The sequence below is a fragment of the Brachyhypopomus gauderio genome, chromosome 15, assembly GCF_052324685.1.
Source record: "Brachyhypopomus gauderio isolate BG-103 chromosome 15, BGAUD_0.2, whole genome shotgun sequence".
Taxonomy (NCBI): Eukaryota; Metazoa; Chordata; class Actinopteri; order Gymnotiformes; family Hypopomidae; genus Brachyhypopomus; species Brachyhypopomus gauderio.
In genome coordinates, this window is record NC_135225.1 from 23384939 (window position 1) to 23402322 (window position 17384).

The 17384-nt window shown below is 41.0% G+C and overlaps 1 protein-coding gene across 4 annotated transcripts in view; it reads left to right on the forward strand.

The window, feature by feature from the left end:
- Positions 1-17384, forward strand: part of mypn (myopalladin) — a 127494-nt gene that overhangs the window by 12362 nt on the left and 97748 nt on the right. The window contains exons 2-3 of one of the 4 annotated variants that reach the window (XM_076974074.1): positions 2126-2177; positions 10522-11397. In XM_076974074.1, the coding sequence (XP_076830189.1) occupies positions 10526-11397 (872 nt within the window). In that variant the 5' untranslated portion in view covers positions 2126-2177; positions 10522-10525. The remainder of the gene's footprint in view (positions 1-2125; positions 2178-10521; positions 11398-17384) is intronic. The other 3 variants (XM_076974073.1, XM_076974072.1, XM_076974071.1) reach the window with 3 other exon arrangements.

The window sequence follows — 17384 nt, forward strand, 5'->3', positions numbered from 1 at the left end:
TGCGCTACGAGTGTTACTGGTTGCCATGGATAATAAACCACCTTCTGTCCAACCCACGTCTCCGGCTGCCTCTGTCCCGACGCCCCCGGCGTCACACTCTTAAGTGGATGCAATGGACAAATCTTTACTCTAGTTCACATACAATTTTAACAATATAAAAATATATAACATTAATAATTATTAAATAATTTTGAATACCATAATGTTTGTAATTTAGCTTTTATATCGTTTCAATGAAATTGTAAATAAATTAAACAATACTTTTCAATGTCCCAATGTTATTGCAAGATAACTTGTGTTGTTGCACCAATGACATTTGTCATCCAAGTAACAAGTTAAACATGCACTAAAACTTATCTTTTCCAATGTTTTGTTTCAGAACATATATGCATAGCATTCAACAATATCTGCTCTATCTTCATGAACAAATTTTACGCTGTTAAGACCAACTTGACTGAACTGTGCACCTACTCACCAGCAATCATATGCAGGAAATACTTCTACATCTTGAACTGTAGAACAAATATTGGACATTCCCATCCCGCATTGAAATTAAATTATAAGTAAATTGTATAATAAGTTGTATTCTTACATAATACAAAATAAAACATCATTAAAAATAAAACATAAAAAAAATAATAAAACAACAGAAATTTTCCGGTTTAACAATTAGGTTGTATTTTCAAGGTTTGAAGGTGCTAGATGGGTCATATAAACAAAATGAACAGAGACACAATGTTGATGTGGAAAACAAAGCAATGGCAAAAACAAACAGCCTTGCCTTCTCACATTAGACCTGCCATAGCAATTCTTCACAGTGAAATCTGGTTTATCAGAGTCTGTAATCTGGGTTTTAGTTCACTATGGCCTAGTGAGAGAAGTACCTGTTGTATGAACTGGAACGTGTTCCTCATTGATTTGGGATAGTTAAGATGCAGTGCATATGTAAGTCCAAACAAAATGCACATTGCCTTTGGCAGGTCTTCAATGTTGTCCATCACAACTTCTCCCTCAATGATCATCGTTAGGATGGACTGAGGTGGGAGGCTGGGATCAACAAAGCAACATCAAGGTGGCAGAATGAGTCATCAGAATCCTAACAACATAAAAGCACAATTATTACATTTTTCATTAGTTTACTATCTATAATATAAAGCAATATAGTCGACACATGAGAGGGAAGGTGCTGAATTAGATTAAGGAAGCAGATAAACCAAAATTATTTTTTCAAGAGATTGGAAAAAGACGATACGTTTTCCTTGAGCTTACAAGGTCAATGCGCTAGGAGACATGGATGATGTTTAATTATAGTTTGTCAAAGATAGGAACTATGATTTGACTGTGATAGAAAGATCAAGATTACATTGTTATTTGATACTCTCTGAGAAGGTAAGAGGTTATTTACAGGGCACTTTTTGTAGAAATCTGCAGGACTGTCCCCAAGGATAATAGGAAGCCCTCTGAGCACCAGTGTCCGAATGTCAGTTGGCTCTTTGGTCTATTGGTGAGTAAAATGACAACACAATTAGACAGGTAGAATGAAAAAAAATATTGATAAATAAGAAAGATGAACCAACCAAGCAATAATTCAGAATATTATGATTGATACATACATACATACACGCATACACACAAACAAACAGAAACACATGCACAAACACGCACACGCACAAACACACACACTGCACAAATTGCAATGCAAGACAAACCTTGGTCTGCTTTGATAGCTGTGACAAAACCAGCCCAATTTTCTCTTACATTGAAATATCTCAGTGAGACGAAGACTGTGTCGATCGATGGATTCATAGAACTCCTGCTTGAGGTTCTTTCCCACAATCCTGCTGAACTCCATGTACACCTGAAAAATACAATTCACTTAATACTGTGGCTTTAGAAAAGATGATTAGGATATCCAGAGATCACATGAAATTATTTTTGAAAGGCTAGACATATATTGTTTATACATACCTGATCTTCAATGAAAAGAGCAGGCCAGCGTTCCACCATCTTGCTTATGGGAGGTTCAGACTCCACCACCTCTTTTCTTCTGAATGCAAATGTCACATCCATCTTCTGTATTATAAATTGTTTATCTGGTGTTCTCTTCTGCATTTCCTCAATCAAGTGCTTGCGGGCATCCTCAAGGCTTGACTGCCAAAATCCCTCAGGATAGTTGGGTAAGTAGTTAAGCTCCCCTTTCTTGGCCTTCTTGATATTCTTGTTAGCTGCTTCTCCTTCTGATGAATGCATTCCCCGTTTACCTGCATTTATCAAAACATCTAGGCAGCCTGATCTTCTACACTTTGTTCTGTAATTAGCCATTTTATACTTTATACTGTTTTTCCAACCACTATAGTGATTGGTGGAGCCTTGTTCCTGGAGACAAGGGTGCTTGATTATTAATGCGGGTGCAACACCTTCAAACTGAGCATTATTTGGGTATGCTGTGTAGCTATACATGCTCTCTGCCAATTTTTGGAGGATCTCGTGTTTTAGCTCTTTTGTTACTTTTAAGTGTGTTCCGTCTCTAAGAAACAGAAGATCTGCCTGCCTAAGTGTATACTCTACATCAATAGAAAAGGCCGGGATATCAAAGTTTTCTGGCCATGCTGTCTGTCGGTCCTGAGATGAGTGTGAGAGGATTTCTGTATCAGCTGTACTGTACTGTGTCACTCAAGGTTTCATCAGGTGTTGAGACAGGCACCAGCTCAAGTAAAGGGATGACTTTTACTGTTGGTTTATCTGGAAGATCTTCAATACTTGTGAGATTGCACAGCTCATCATTGAAATTGAGTCCCAGTGAATATTTAAGCTTGCATAGCAAATCCTCCACTGTTGCAGGCCTTGTGCTTAGGGTGACTTTTCTTATATCTGCCTCTGTGAGAATAACCCTCAAGAGCGTCTTCTGTGGTGATGTCATCTTTGGAATAAAAATAATCATTAGCTTATTAAAAGTACAAGAACTTTTATTGGCTAAAACGGTTGCTAGAGCCAGTGGTGAAATAAGTAAAGGATGCAGCAGTTATTAATACATGAGGTTCCAAAATCTAACTGATGCACCATTTAAGGTAGAATAGAAAAACTGAAATTTGTTAGAGGTCTGTTAACCATGCAAATTGGACATACCATATTATTCATAACATGGCTTACAAACATAAAACAAAAAAGTAGGCCTACATTTAAACTCCACCAGGAACCCTGATGCTTTGATTGACTGCAGCATCACACTTGTGGCTTTCTAACACAGAATGTAACGTTTGAGTGTGACTATTAATTTGTCTCCAAATTTGTATGCTGGGAGAGGGAAAACATCATTCAGTTCTTTTAGTTGTACCACACACATAGAGGAGTTAGTGCTGTCACAGAGTTCAAAAGATCTGAAATGCTCATGGTACCATGCAGTCAACTCTCTGCACAGAAACAGGATTTCTGTTTTAATTGCCACAATCTGTTTGACCTGCTTAAAATCAGGAAGGCCTGAGCATGACCCAACAGATATTATCATGTCAGCACAATATCTGATGCCATCCACAAAGACAGATGATGCAACAAGAACTGTTGAAAGCTGAGGAACTCTCTGGCAGAAAATCATTTGGACATTCTCAGGGTAAAAAGTAATTGGCGCTGTAGTAACCTTGTCCATTTCAACGGAGGGGTTGAAAAATGAACTTGAGTCTAAATGGTAAGCCAACCTTTCTTTGTTGCTTCACAGCCAGTGTTAGAGCTACATTTCTGAAGTTGTGAGCATTGCGAATTACCCGTTTGAAAAATTTGTGCTTTCCCTCAAAGCGCATTGTCCAGACATTTGAAAGTGGACCGAATGCCTTGAGCATCTCTGGATAATGCTCAATGAAGTGATGTTTTGGACGTAATCTTAAATTAGAAAATTTACTTTGCAACAATTCTCTGTGTTCTGACAGTTTGCATTGAAGGAAATGTATTGACTCGTCAGTGTGTCTTGTTGCTACAGCCAACTCAACTATGTCTTTAAGGAGCATCAGAATGTTCCATGCATTGTCTCCTTCAGGTACTTTATGGCCAATGAAAAGTGGAAGCAATCTGATTAGAGCCCAGTTCTCATGGCCATTTCCACCTATGGTAGCTTTGGTAGAGAATCCTTGGGAAATGGGCTGATGCTGGTCAGTTTTGTCATCAAATGCATATGGAAAAGTTTTGATGGTATGGTTCAGAGTTTCTAAAGTGAAATATTTCTTAGAAATCATGTCCGAAAGGCATAGTGAAAGCTCAACTGGAACAATGCCTTCCAAAAGGTCATGCAAGATGTCAGGAGGATAGCCATGAACAACATGAAAGTGCTCTAAACTGTCAGTCAAAACACACACTTTTTTCACACCATACTGTTTAGCAACAGATGGATCCTGCAGTACCTCCTGCACCTGCCTATTGTGAGAGTCTTTAGTACGAAGTTCAGATGTGCCAGAACACACCTCTTTGTCTTGGATCTCACTCCTTGCTGCCATGCAGAACCTGCAGAACCTGTCTACAGTAAAGCTCTCAAAGAATCCTGCAAGTGAATGAGCAGCCACATATAACACAGTGCCTCTGACTGATGCTCCTAACTTCTCAACATATACACCACGTTGTTCCAAATAAACTAGATCTTGGATTAAAGGATGGAGAATTTTGGCATAACCAAATTCTTTTACATCAGAGGCTTTGCATAAAAGAGCGAGCTGAATGGAGTGGAGTGTGGACCTATATTTTGATGGCACGTTAGCTATCACCCAATACACTGCACACATTTTGTGTTTTTTTTTTAGATGTTCCTAATGGATTTGACACTTCAAATTCATCAGTGTAAAGCCCAAGAGCAATTCTGAACTCATCCCCTTACAAGAAAGTAATTTTCTTTATAGTATGAACCATCTCTGTATGACCTGTACTCAAGTGGCACACATTTCTGTCCTGCAAGAGCTTTGTCCAAAACATCTGCCCTGTTCAATAATTTCTGTAGTACTGCATTTAGAGGAACATATACAGCAGCAGACTTTTTTCCTCTGTCAATAATATACTCCACTGGCATAACCACTGTAAAGTTTTTGTTCACATATGCTGCTCTTCTTTTAGTGGCTGATAAGGTGCCATGCTTGCCACAAAATCTCATTATGACATTGCTCTCTGAGGCAATTTTGACCAATTTTCTCACAGTTGAATCATCTACATCTGTGTGTTGTTTCAGAATGTCACTAACTGAATTATGCAGTAGTGGCTGGGACAGTTCACATATCTGCAAAAGCTGCTGAACAATGTCTTGAACAGATCTTTCTGGAATATTAAGGATGGTCTGCATCTTTAAAAAAAGTGCTGCTAGGTTGTGCTCTAGCTGTTGCTCTAGATCAGGAAAAAAATCACTGCTGGAATCATCACTGTCCTCCAAATCAGGGACATCATCTGTAGGAACCCGTTCTTCTTCTTGGGGCGTATCATTAGTTATATTGGCAGAGAGTATTTCTGGCTTGAACATTGTCCAGTTGCCTGTTCTGTGCTCTTTACTCATGTGTGCATTAAATCTGGAATAAACACTAGTATGAAAGTTACATTCTTTATATGGACATTGCACTCTGTGATTGACTTTTAAATGTGTACTGCGCAGGTGAGTAAAAAATTGCTTCTGAACAGGGTGCAGAAAAATCACATAACTGACAATGAGTTATCTGGGCAGTTTTACACAGTTGTGCATCCTGGGTTTTCTGGTGAATCTTAGATAAGTGGACCTTAAGTGCATGTGCACAGACATTCTTGGTGTAAGCAAGGAAATGGCACAGTTCTACTGTAGCCCCCATGTTTTAACCGGTAATGTTTTAATAGGTAACCCCTTTTTTCACATATAAAATCACAATACTTACACTTCCACTGCATCTGCACAAGAATCTGTATAAAACCAGAGAGAGAGAGAGAGAGAGAGAGAGAGAGAGAGAGAGAGAGAAAACGTAGATTAATAGTTGCAGTTCTATTTTGTGAACTCCACGGCAAAAAAAACCTTTATCAGCCTCTGCTAATGACAAAGATCTCGACAACGCGGTTCAATTTGGGGTAAGGCTCGTGGTGCCCGGTTTTTTTACTGTCCAAATGCAGGGCTACGTCGCAGGTAGAAACTATAGCAAACAATAACAATTTGAATCAGTAGCCACGTTAACAATATTACAATATCCAACTGAGCTAGCATTAGACTTATAAACGTAGCATTAACAAGGAAGCAGACTAGCTAAAATAAGCCATAAACTCCGTCAGAACACATATTTCAACGCTACGGTTATAGTTAAACTATGATCGGACAGGAATGGCAGACACATGTTCTAGCGCTATATGAACCGATAAGAATATATTACCGTTAACTAAATAAGTTACATGCACTGAAAGCTGACAACGTTGCAAATACTCATTTGAAGAAACACTGATTTCAAAACTCATACATTTGAGGTGCAGCGGTGTGATAACGGTTATTCAAACTTCTTCTGCACAACCACATGAACAACTCTTCACCTGCACTGTGCAGTGGTCAGATTCAAACAGGCCCCACCCCTACCAATCATAAACTTAACATATTCAGTTATCTTTACTTAACATGATCATTGCAATGCCTATTTCAGCTCATTAATGATTACAACTAGTTTTATTTAGTAATGGCAAAATATTTTTACAAAACATGAAATAATAATTACTAAAAAAATTTATTAAAACCAAATCCGGATTTACAGTGTAGAGGAAACAGAACTGGGGTCTTGGGCTAGAGTTCCTGAGTTTCTAAGGCTCTAGAATCTAGTCTAGATGTTGTGGGGCTGTCCTAACCAACACATCTTTTCAACATAGCGTGGACATCAGGGGCAGTGCCTCTGGACTGGCAAACCAGGGTGGTGGATCACCTTAATGGAAGCACTTAAATATATTGATAGACATTGATTATTTTATGACTTTTGATGCATTTTGTGATTTTACACATACAGTGGGGAAAAAGTATTTAGTTAGTCACCAATTGTGCAAGTTCTCCCACTTAAAAAGATGAGAGGCCTGTTGTTGACATCATCAGCAAACTATGAGACACAAAATGAGAAAAAAAAAATCAGAAAATCACATTGTCTGATTTTTAAAGAATTTATTTGCAAACAATGTCACAGACCTGCCTGTCACAGACCTGTAACTTCTTATTTAAGAGGCTGCTCTGTCTTCCACTCATTACCTGAATTAATGGCACCTCTTTTAATTTATCAGTATAAAAGACACCTGCCCACAACCTCAGTCACACTCCAAACTTCACTATGGTGAAGACCAAAGAGCACCAAAGAACACAAGAAACAAAATTGTAGACCTGCACCAGGCTGGGAAGACTGAATCTGCAATAGGCAAGCAGCTCAGTGTGAAGAAGTCAACTGTAGGAGCAATAATTAGAAAAAATGGGAGACCTACAAGACCACTAATGATCTCCCTCGATCAGGGGCTCCACGCAAGATCTCAGCCCGTGGGGTCAAAATGATCACAAGAATGGTGAGCAAAAATCACAGAACAACACAGGGGGACAGACATGTTCCCCTGCTTAAGCCAGTACACATCTGGGCTCATCTGAAGTTTTCTATAGAGCATTTAAATGTTCCAGAGAGTGTCATATGGTCAGATTAAACCAAAGTAGAACTGTTTGGTGCAAACCCAACTCGTCATGTTTGGAGGAGAGTGAATGCTGAGTTGCACCCAAAGAACACCATACCTACTGTGAAGCATGGGGGCGGCAACATGTCAAGTCAAGACGTTTTATTGTCAATTCTGCATATGTACAGGACATACAGAGAATCGAATTTACGTTACTCTCCTTCCCAAGTTTCAGCAAACCAACAACACGAAAGTACACAGAAGTAAAATAAAATGATAAATAATAAGAGAATGATAGACAATAACTGTACAAAGTCACAGATATAGACATACATGCGACGAGACAAAATGGGACAATAGTGCAATACAAGAGTAGTGAATTGGTAAGATGGGGGATTAAGAGGGAATAACAATACCAGTGTAACAACATGTATAAACAATAATGCAATATAGAGATGTTGAAGCATTTGGCTGGTAAAGTGAACCAGTGTGTAGAGTTCTTTTAAGGACACAGTGGTAGGGGGAATTAAAGTGGTTAAGAATGTTTAAGTGTGAACAGTAGTGCATGTATGAGGTGTCTGAGTGCATAACAGTTATTGAAAGTACTGTTACCAAGTGTCAGTACTGTGTTGATTTCAGTAGTGTGTTGATCAGAATGCTGTATGAGTGTGTGCTGGGGTTAGAAGGGGGATGGGGGTAAAGCAAGGAGAGAGTTCAGCATCCTCACAGCCTGGTGTATGTAGCTGTTCTTCAGGCTGGAGGTTCTAGCACTGAGACTCCGCAGTCACCTCCCTGATGACAGCAGGCTGAAGAAACTGTGTAGTGGGTGGGTTGGATCTCCTGCCAGGCGGAGGGCTTTCCAGGAGCCAGGAGCTGAATAAGTCTGGAAGGGGGAGAGATGCCACGATCTTCTCAGCTGCGCTCACGATGCGCTGGAGGGTCCTGCGGCAGGATGCCGTGCAGGCTCCATACCACACGGTGAGACAGCTGGTCAGGATGCTCTCGATGGCCCCACTGTAGAAGGTGCTCATGATGGGGGTTGGGGCACCGGCTCTTCTTAGTTTGCGGAGAAAGTAGAGCCGCTGATTAGCATTCCTGGCTAATGATGCCGAGTTGGTGGTCCAGGAGAGGTCCTCTGTGACATACACACCCAGGAACTTGGTGCTGCTCACCCTCTCCACCGCAGTATCGTTGATGAACAGGGGAGTGTGCTGTGTGCGAGTTCTCCTGAAGTCCACAACAATCTCCTTGGTTTTGCTTCTGGGGCTGTTTCTCTGCAAAGGGACCAGGACGACTGATCTACATTTACGGCATTTAGCAGACGCTCTTATCTTATCTTATGTATCTATGTACATGAAAGAATGAATGGGGCCATGTATTGTGAGATTTTGAGTGCAAACCTCCTTCCATCAGCAAGGGCAATGAAGATGAAACGTGGCTGGGTCTTTCAGCATGATGATGATTCCAAGCACACTGCCAGGGCAACAAAGGAGTGGTTTCATAAGAAGCATTTCAAGGTCCAGGAGTGGCCTAGTCAGTGTCCAGATGTCAACCCCATAGAAAACCTTTGAAGGGAGTTGAAAGTCCGTGTTGCTCGCCGACAGCCCTTAAAGTTCAAAGTTAAAATAACAAGTTCAAACATGTACCATTAATACAGGTAATGAGTCAGGGTACCCGCGGGTCCTTAAAAAGTCTTAAAATGTCTTAAATTTAGTTTTCAAGGCCTAAAAATGTCTTAAAATGTCTGGAATTTTATGAGGGGAGGCATTAAATTATTATAAGTGTGTGTTGTTTAGTTGTTCTGTTTTATTTTACTGACGATATGTATATTATCATTTTCGCAACAGCCGTATACTCCGCATGGTAGATGGCGCGATGTGAACTTTGCCGAATCTAGCGCTAGGACCATGCAGAAAATAACTGCTCCAGTGTCCTAGCGCTAGATTCCTAGCGCTGGAGTATAAGGCCTCAACAACGTCAACAATTTTCGCCCCCCCCCCCGTCAACAATTCTCGTTCGCCATGCCAATCCCCCAACCACCCCCCCCCCCCACCCCGTCAACGATGTGGAACACACCTGCATCCCCAGTAACAGTATTATTTTTTCTTGTGAGAGGTATTAAAAAGGTCTTAAAAGTCATTGAATTTGAGATTTAAAAATGTGCAGATACCCTGTGAGTGGAAGACAGAGGAGCCTCTTAAAGAAGTTACAGGTCTGTGAAATGCCAGACCTGAAATCTTGCTTGTTTGTAGGTGACCAAATTTTTTCCACCATTATTTGCAAATAAATTAATAAATAAAATTTTAAACTGATTTTTTTTTCATTTGGTATGTCATAGTCTACCTATAATGTCAATTACAGGCCTCTCTCAAATGGGTGAACTTGCACAATTGGTGACTGACTAAAATCTTTTTTCCTCACTGTAGTTTACGGTTAAGTGTATGCTTTGTCTCATGAATGTATCATGCTTTCAGTTTATTACAGGGTGTTTATACATATACACATTCAGGTGCTCAACAACCTTAATTTATTAATCTTAATACAAATAATTTGAACAGCTAAAACATCCCATTTTCTGGAAACTTGTGCTTTAACTACAATTTATGTTACGTTGCCATTTGTGATTTACATCCCAATCAGAAATTGTCCTCTGCATTTACCCATTTGTGCAGTGAGAACATGCACACACAGTAGTAGACATTCAGGGGCTTTGAATGAACATGTGTCTAGAGCAGTGGGCAGCCCTATCCCCAGCACCTGGGGAGCGGTTGAGGTTAAGTACCTTGCTCAGCAGCACATCAGTGGGCACATCATGGGAATCAAAGCCACGCATGACTGCCCCAATTTGTAATATGTCTACATGTCATGAATAAATAAATATATGTTGTTCACAATCTTACCTGTTTGTCTTTTTGTCAGCAGCATGCAGGAGCATGACGTGGATGATCCAGCGTCATTACAACAGTTATTGCAAGAGAGTTACCTAGCTGAGACCAAGCTCCACCATATGCACAGTGTGTTGGGCTGTGAGAATCCTCAAAGAGAAAAAGAAAATGAACCTCAAGAAGAACCCAAGTTTCCTGATCTGTCTACCTTCCTGAGCCAAGAGGAACTGGATAAAAGTGTTGACCTTGCCTGCAAGTCCATTGGCCATGAAAAATATGAACAAGAGGAAAGGACAGAGGGCTGCCCACAAATCATTACATACTCTGCCACTACCCTAAAACCCACATTGGAAAGAATGGATGACAGGAAAATGCTCCCTATCCTAGACAACCAAATCGGGAAAATCAGAACTCCAAGTGAGCCCCCAACAGACTTTAAGATACAAATTAGGAACACTCCATATGGCCTAGAGACCCAGTCCAAGAAAGAATTCCTCAACAAGGCAGCTGACTTCATAGAGGAGCTTTCCTCCCTCTTCAAGGCCAACAACTCGAAGAGGATTCGGCCTAGGTCATGCAGAACTCATAGGAGCCGAAACCAGAGCAAACATCAGGTGGATACAGCTCCATTCATCCATGATGCAGAAAATAGGGAAAGGCCTATTAACCATAATGAACCATTGAAGTACCATACCAAGAACTGCCAAGTTAAAGAGGTTCAATACACTATAAAAGAGAAGCCAGAATGTGTGATGGAGTGTGAAGCTCCAGCAATGATGGAGCCTGACGGCTCAGAACCTGTGTATGAACCTCCACATTTTATACAAAAACTCAAAAGCAGAGAAGTGGCAGAGGGCAGCAAGGTTCAACTGGACTGCATTGTCAGAGGATTCCCAGTTCCAGAAGTTCGGTGAGTTTGTGCTATCTTCATTGGGAACAAGTAAATTTGTTTAGAACACTTACCACATTAAATTAGGGATTAGTAAACTTATCTGATCTTAACAAGTCTTCATTTAACATATCAAATATTTGCTAATTAACCCAGTGTAGTCAAGTAATATATAATTTACTTAATTTATATTTATTAATGAGTGCTGTTGTGAAAACTATTCTTTATTCTTCATAAAGAATTGGACTTTTATTGCTGTATTGAATTTTTTGCTGCTAATAATCCACAGTATATTCAAAAAAATTCCTTCATGATTGCATGTACAGACATGAAGACTCAATAAAAAGGATTTTTTATTGTTTAACTGTGATGCGGGGTGCAGGGAGAAGGACGAGGCACAGAGTCCAACTTCAAACACGTTCGTCACGTTTATTATTACAAAGCGCAGACAGCACACGTATAACATGAAACACAGACGTAAATGACTCTAACAAAGACGAGCATGAAACCTTCTTGTCCTGGGCCCCAGCAAGACAGGCCTGCTTGCCGCAAACCCTCTGCCGGGTGCGGCACGGCTGGCAGATGCCCCTGCAGCTCTCTCGGTGGGCCTGCAATCAGTCTCCTCGGAAGCCATTGGGGGGGCACGCCGCCGGGTACACCTGCCGACGTTCACCCTCTTCCCTCTAAGAACCCCACAGGGGAACCTCCCCTCCTCCTGGTGGTCGCTCCCCTGATCTGGCTGCGTGAGTGGTTTCTTCAATCTCCATCTCCTCACCGCCTGAGCTCCATGTCATGGGCTCCTCCGGGGTCTTGCACCGGGAGCAGTCCATCGTGCTCCCCTCAGAAATGGATAGAGGATCACCCTCCGTCAGCAGTCTCTTCTCCCTGACGGTCTCCCCGGATTACTCTGATGGAGGCAGGCTCACTTTCTCCTCTTCCATGTATGGTTCACCGTCCGAGTACTCAGATGGAGGCGGGCTGCCTTCCTCTCCCTCACACTCCGTGAGGTCTGAGTACTCGGATGGAGGGGGGCTCACCTCTTCCCCACTGTACTCCGAAGGGTTGGAGCACTCGGACGGAGGGAGGCTCGCATCCTCACCGTAGTGCTCGGTCGGAGCCGAGTACAGGGATGAAGGAGGGCTGACTTCTTCCTCACCCTCGTTGTAATACTCCGTGGGGGGCGAGTACACGGATGGAGGGTAGCTTTCCTCCTCTTCCTCACCCTCGCCGTAATACTCAGTGGGGGCCGAGAACACGGATGGAGGGGAGCTTTCCTTCTCTTCCAACTCCTCCCCCTCAAACTCACTCTCGGGGGTTTTCGGCGTCATCTCTGCTGTGTAGAGCTCCACGGACCCAACTCTCAGGGGGAGGACTCTCTGGTGGGACAGCTGTGTCTCTCTTTCCACACCCTCACCACGGCTTGGTGGAAATATACCACCATCGATGCCTCTTTGGCTACCTGAGCTTGACATAACAGGCATGCACATACAGGATCCTGCTCCATCTTTTCGATGGTCACAGGGGCTTCGCGGTGATGTGCAGGGGGAGAGGCATGGTGGTGCCTACTGGGCCTCTTCCCCTTCTTGGCGCGGGACATGTATCCTGGCAACTTCAAACATGTTCGTCACATTTATTATTACAAAGCGCAGACAGCGCACTTATAACATGAAACACTTACAGACATAAATGACTCTAACAAAGACAAGCACGGGACACTGCGCAAACGCACATTAAATAGACAAAGCACATAAGTCTCAAGTGATCACGAGACGAGCCACAGGTGAGACCAATGAACATGCTCAGACACAACCACACCCACGGAGATACACGGAGAGACTGACCTAACTAGACGTAGACAACATGAACACATGCCCAAAGGGGAGGGGTCCGGAGTTGTAGCGTGACATTAACAAGCATGTATGTCCTGCCCCTCCTCCTGTCCCTCTCTAATCAATAAAGTACAAATCTAATCTAGTCCCTCTTAAGATTATTTATTTTGGAGTTATCTTTCAGACAGACCAAAACCCTCAGGGTTAATAGTTTGGATTATAAATTTGTACAGCCCTCAGAGTCCAGTGAACAGATTCACAACACATGGATGTCAGGAAAGAATTCCAAAATTTGAGCTACAGCCACACCATTTTTTGCTGGTAATCAAAATGGCTTCAACCAGATCTTGCAAAAATAAACCTGACGTATTCTGCAACATCTGTGGCGAATACACCATTGCATTGTGACTAACAGGAATCCAGTCACAGGTTTCATAAAGCATGCTTACCATGCCTATTTTGGTATTAAACTTGGTGATCAGGATAAAGCTTGGGCACCACACATGGTATGCGAAGCATGTACCGAGTATCTGCATCAGTGGACCAAGGGCAAGAAGAGTTGTCTGAAGTTTGGAATTCCCATGGTTTGGAGGGAGCCGACAAACCACGGCACTGACTGCTACATCTGTGCAATTGATGTGACTGGGATCAACAGAAAGAACCGGAGCAGCCTCAAGTATCCTGATCTTCAATCAGCACGTCGTCCTGTAGCTCATTGTGATGAAATTCCAGTACCTGTCTTTGGAGAACTTCCTAATATTAGTGACGAAGATTCCTCCAGTGTTGTACAAGATGAAGATGAAGAAATGGATTTTGATGGTGATGCTCCACATCCTTTTTCCCAAAATGAGCTAAATGATCTAGTTCGCGATCTCGGCTTGTCAGCTGAACTGTTGGCATCCAGATTGAAGGAAAAGAATCTCCTCTCTGACAGCGCTCGCATCACCTTCTACCACAACAGGCATCAAGAGTATCTCCATTTTTTCTCTGAAGTCAAGGACTTGATGTACTGTACAGACATTGCGCAGCTCCTACATAAGCTTGGAGTGCCACAGTATGAACCCAAAGACTGGAGACTGTTCATTGATAGCAGCAAGCAATCGCTGAAATGTGTTCTGCTGCACAACGGCAATGTGTTTGCCTCTGTACCCCTCGCTCACTCCACTACATTAAAGAAGAAGTATGAAGCTGTGAAGTATGTGCTGGAGGAAATTCAGTATGATCAACATGAGTGGTTCATTTGTGTTGACCTGAAGATGGGTAACTTTTTGTTGGGACAGCAGTCTGGGTTCACCAAGTACCCATGCTTTCTGTGCATGTGGGATAGTAGGGACACTGCTAAGCATTACACGAAGAGGAACTGGCCTGTGATGGAGGAGTTGGTGCCTTGCAGAGCAAGGAATGTCATCAACAACCCTCTGGTAGATAGAGACAGGATACTCTTCCCACCACTGCACATCAAGCTCGGCTTGATCCAACAGTTTACCAAAGCTCTAAACAAGAATGATGACTGTTTCACTTACTTGTGCCAGGCTTTCCCAGGATTGACCATAAAGAAGTTGAAAGCTGGAACCTTTGATGGTCCTCATATCCGTCAGCTCATCAGAGATCCAGACTTTGAGAACTCAATGAACAAAATTGAACTGGAAGCATGGAAGGCTTGTTTTGGTCGTGAAGAACTTTCTTGGCAACACCAAGGCCAGCAACTACTCAGAACTTGTCACCAATATGCTCACTGCTTTCAGAAACCTCGGATGCAACATGAGCATCAAAATGCATTACTTATTCTCACATATGGATCAATTTCCTGAGAATCTGGGATCAATAAGCGATAAGCAGGAGGAGAGATTGCATCAGGACATTAAAGAGATGGAGACCAGGTATCAGGGGTGATTACTGTTGGACTCTGAAGAGAGACACCCCTGTCACTGAGCATTCTAGGATTTCCAAAAAAACTGAAGTTCAAGCCCTAAATTTCCAACAGTGATGATGTAACATGCAATTAACATATACGTACCTTTACCAACGCCCACTATAACATTCAGTTCTTTAATAAATTGTATCTGAAAACAATTTCTCTTTTAGAAATCTAATTTGGATCAGAAATATTGCTAAAAGTCAGCCGATAATGTCACAAAATGTAATCCATTTAGACAGAAAATTGGATTTTTAACAATCTAATTATCACAAAAACTTGACCTGATTGAAAAAAATGGATGTCATTTTCAGATTCAGCAGTGCAAAATTGTCCTAAATCAGTTTTCAAAACATAGACAATTTACAAAAATATTTTTTTGTAACCCTGTGTAATACATGTAGTTAATACAGAATGAAGATGATGACCACAATTGGGTAAGAATAATAACATATGTACGATAGGTGTCCTTATCAGTAGAGGAGGCACAGTAGACTGGATTTAGAGGTAATGGAAAAGTACAGGGGGAGAGAGAGGTAGACAGTGAGAAAGACAGACAAAGAGAGAGAGAGAGGTTCTAACTGAGGAGCAGACACACAGATAAGGGAGTGAACTGAATGTCAGAGCATTCTGTCTGAGGGTCACAGACAGTAAATCACAAATTCCCTTACAGTCCCCGAATGAGACAAGTTTACTCTGATTGTTCAGCTTGCCAAATGCATTCTGCTATTCTGCCTTTGCAGACAAACTCTTTACTCCTGAGCAACTGGTCTGTGAGAATGTTGGAAATCCTTACAGTGTCCCATAATTTACATACTGTTCACCGTCCAGTGAATGGACATTCAGATCTCTGCAGACAGAACTTATGCATGTGTAAAAATACTGGGGGCAATAGATTTTTTAGCTATCTGGCCAGTAGAAGCTTAATGGCAAGACTGCAGCAACTGTACAGCTTTTAATGATACATCCTAATGATACATATGTGATTCCTATGCAGATATAAGCATAATTTTTGGGCTACAGCTTTTTCTATGATCTTAGATATAAATTATGTGTTTGAAATAGGTCTATAATTAGATAGTACAGTCGGATCAAGATTTGGTTTCTTGATCAGAGGTTTAATAACCGCTAATTTACAGGATTTGGGCATGTGATCTATTGTAATGGATGAGGTAACTACTGTTAGAAGAGGTTACAAATGGTAATACCTCCTTTAATAATATTGAGGGGACCGAATCTAGTGTGCAAGTAGTACAATTTAATGATGAAATTATTTTCTCTAATTCTGATTGTGGGAGTATCAATGTCAAAGTCAAATTTATTTATATAGTGCTTTTCACAACAAATGTTGTCACAAAGCAGCTTTACAATCGTATGGGTCCAGAGTGGATGAAAAACATGAAGCATTTCTCCTAATGTAAACTTTAAATCAATATCCAAACCAAACCAGATGACATATCAGTTGGACTACCAATAAAAGGTTTTACATTTTGTCTAATATGCTTTATTTTAATTATCAAAGAAATCAGTAAATACATTACTAGTGAGGCTTACTGGAATCTGAGGTCCTGCGCCTGCTTGATTTTTTGTAAATTTAGAAATAGTATTAAAAAGAAATCTAGGATTGTTTTTATTATTTTCGATCAGTGAGGCTAAGTTATCTGAGCGTGCTTAATGAGTGCTTGTTTGTATTCAACAGAGCCGGCCCTGACCAATGTGGTGCCCTAGGCGAGAATTTGGTTGGCGCCCCCTGCATCATCAATCATTGGGTTTTTACACTCACACAGACACTGCAAAGCTTTATGTTTTTGATAAATATTTTTTATTTTAGAACGAAAACAACAGTAAAACAGTAAAATCAGTATTAAAAAAACAAATAAAAACCAAATGAATTATAAATATTACAGTATATCAATAAATATATTGCTCAAAAAATATTTTAAAACTATTTTAGATAAAGTAGTGCAGAGAACAACTTTTAAATATTAATAATAAATAAATATTGGTGTAGTGAGGTGGAGGGATATGATGGTGTAAATATGAATAATAAATAAATATTGGTGTAGTGAGGTGGAGGGATATGATGGTGTAAATATTAATAATAAATAAATATTGGTGTACTGAGGTGGAGTGATATGATGGTGTAAATATGAATAATAAATAAATATTGGTGTAGTGAGGTGGAGGGATATGATGGTGTAAATATTAATAATAAATAAATATTGGTGTAGTGAGGTGGAGGGATATGATGGTGTAATGCTGCC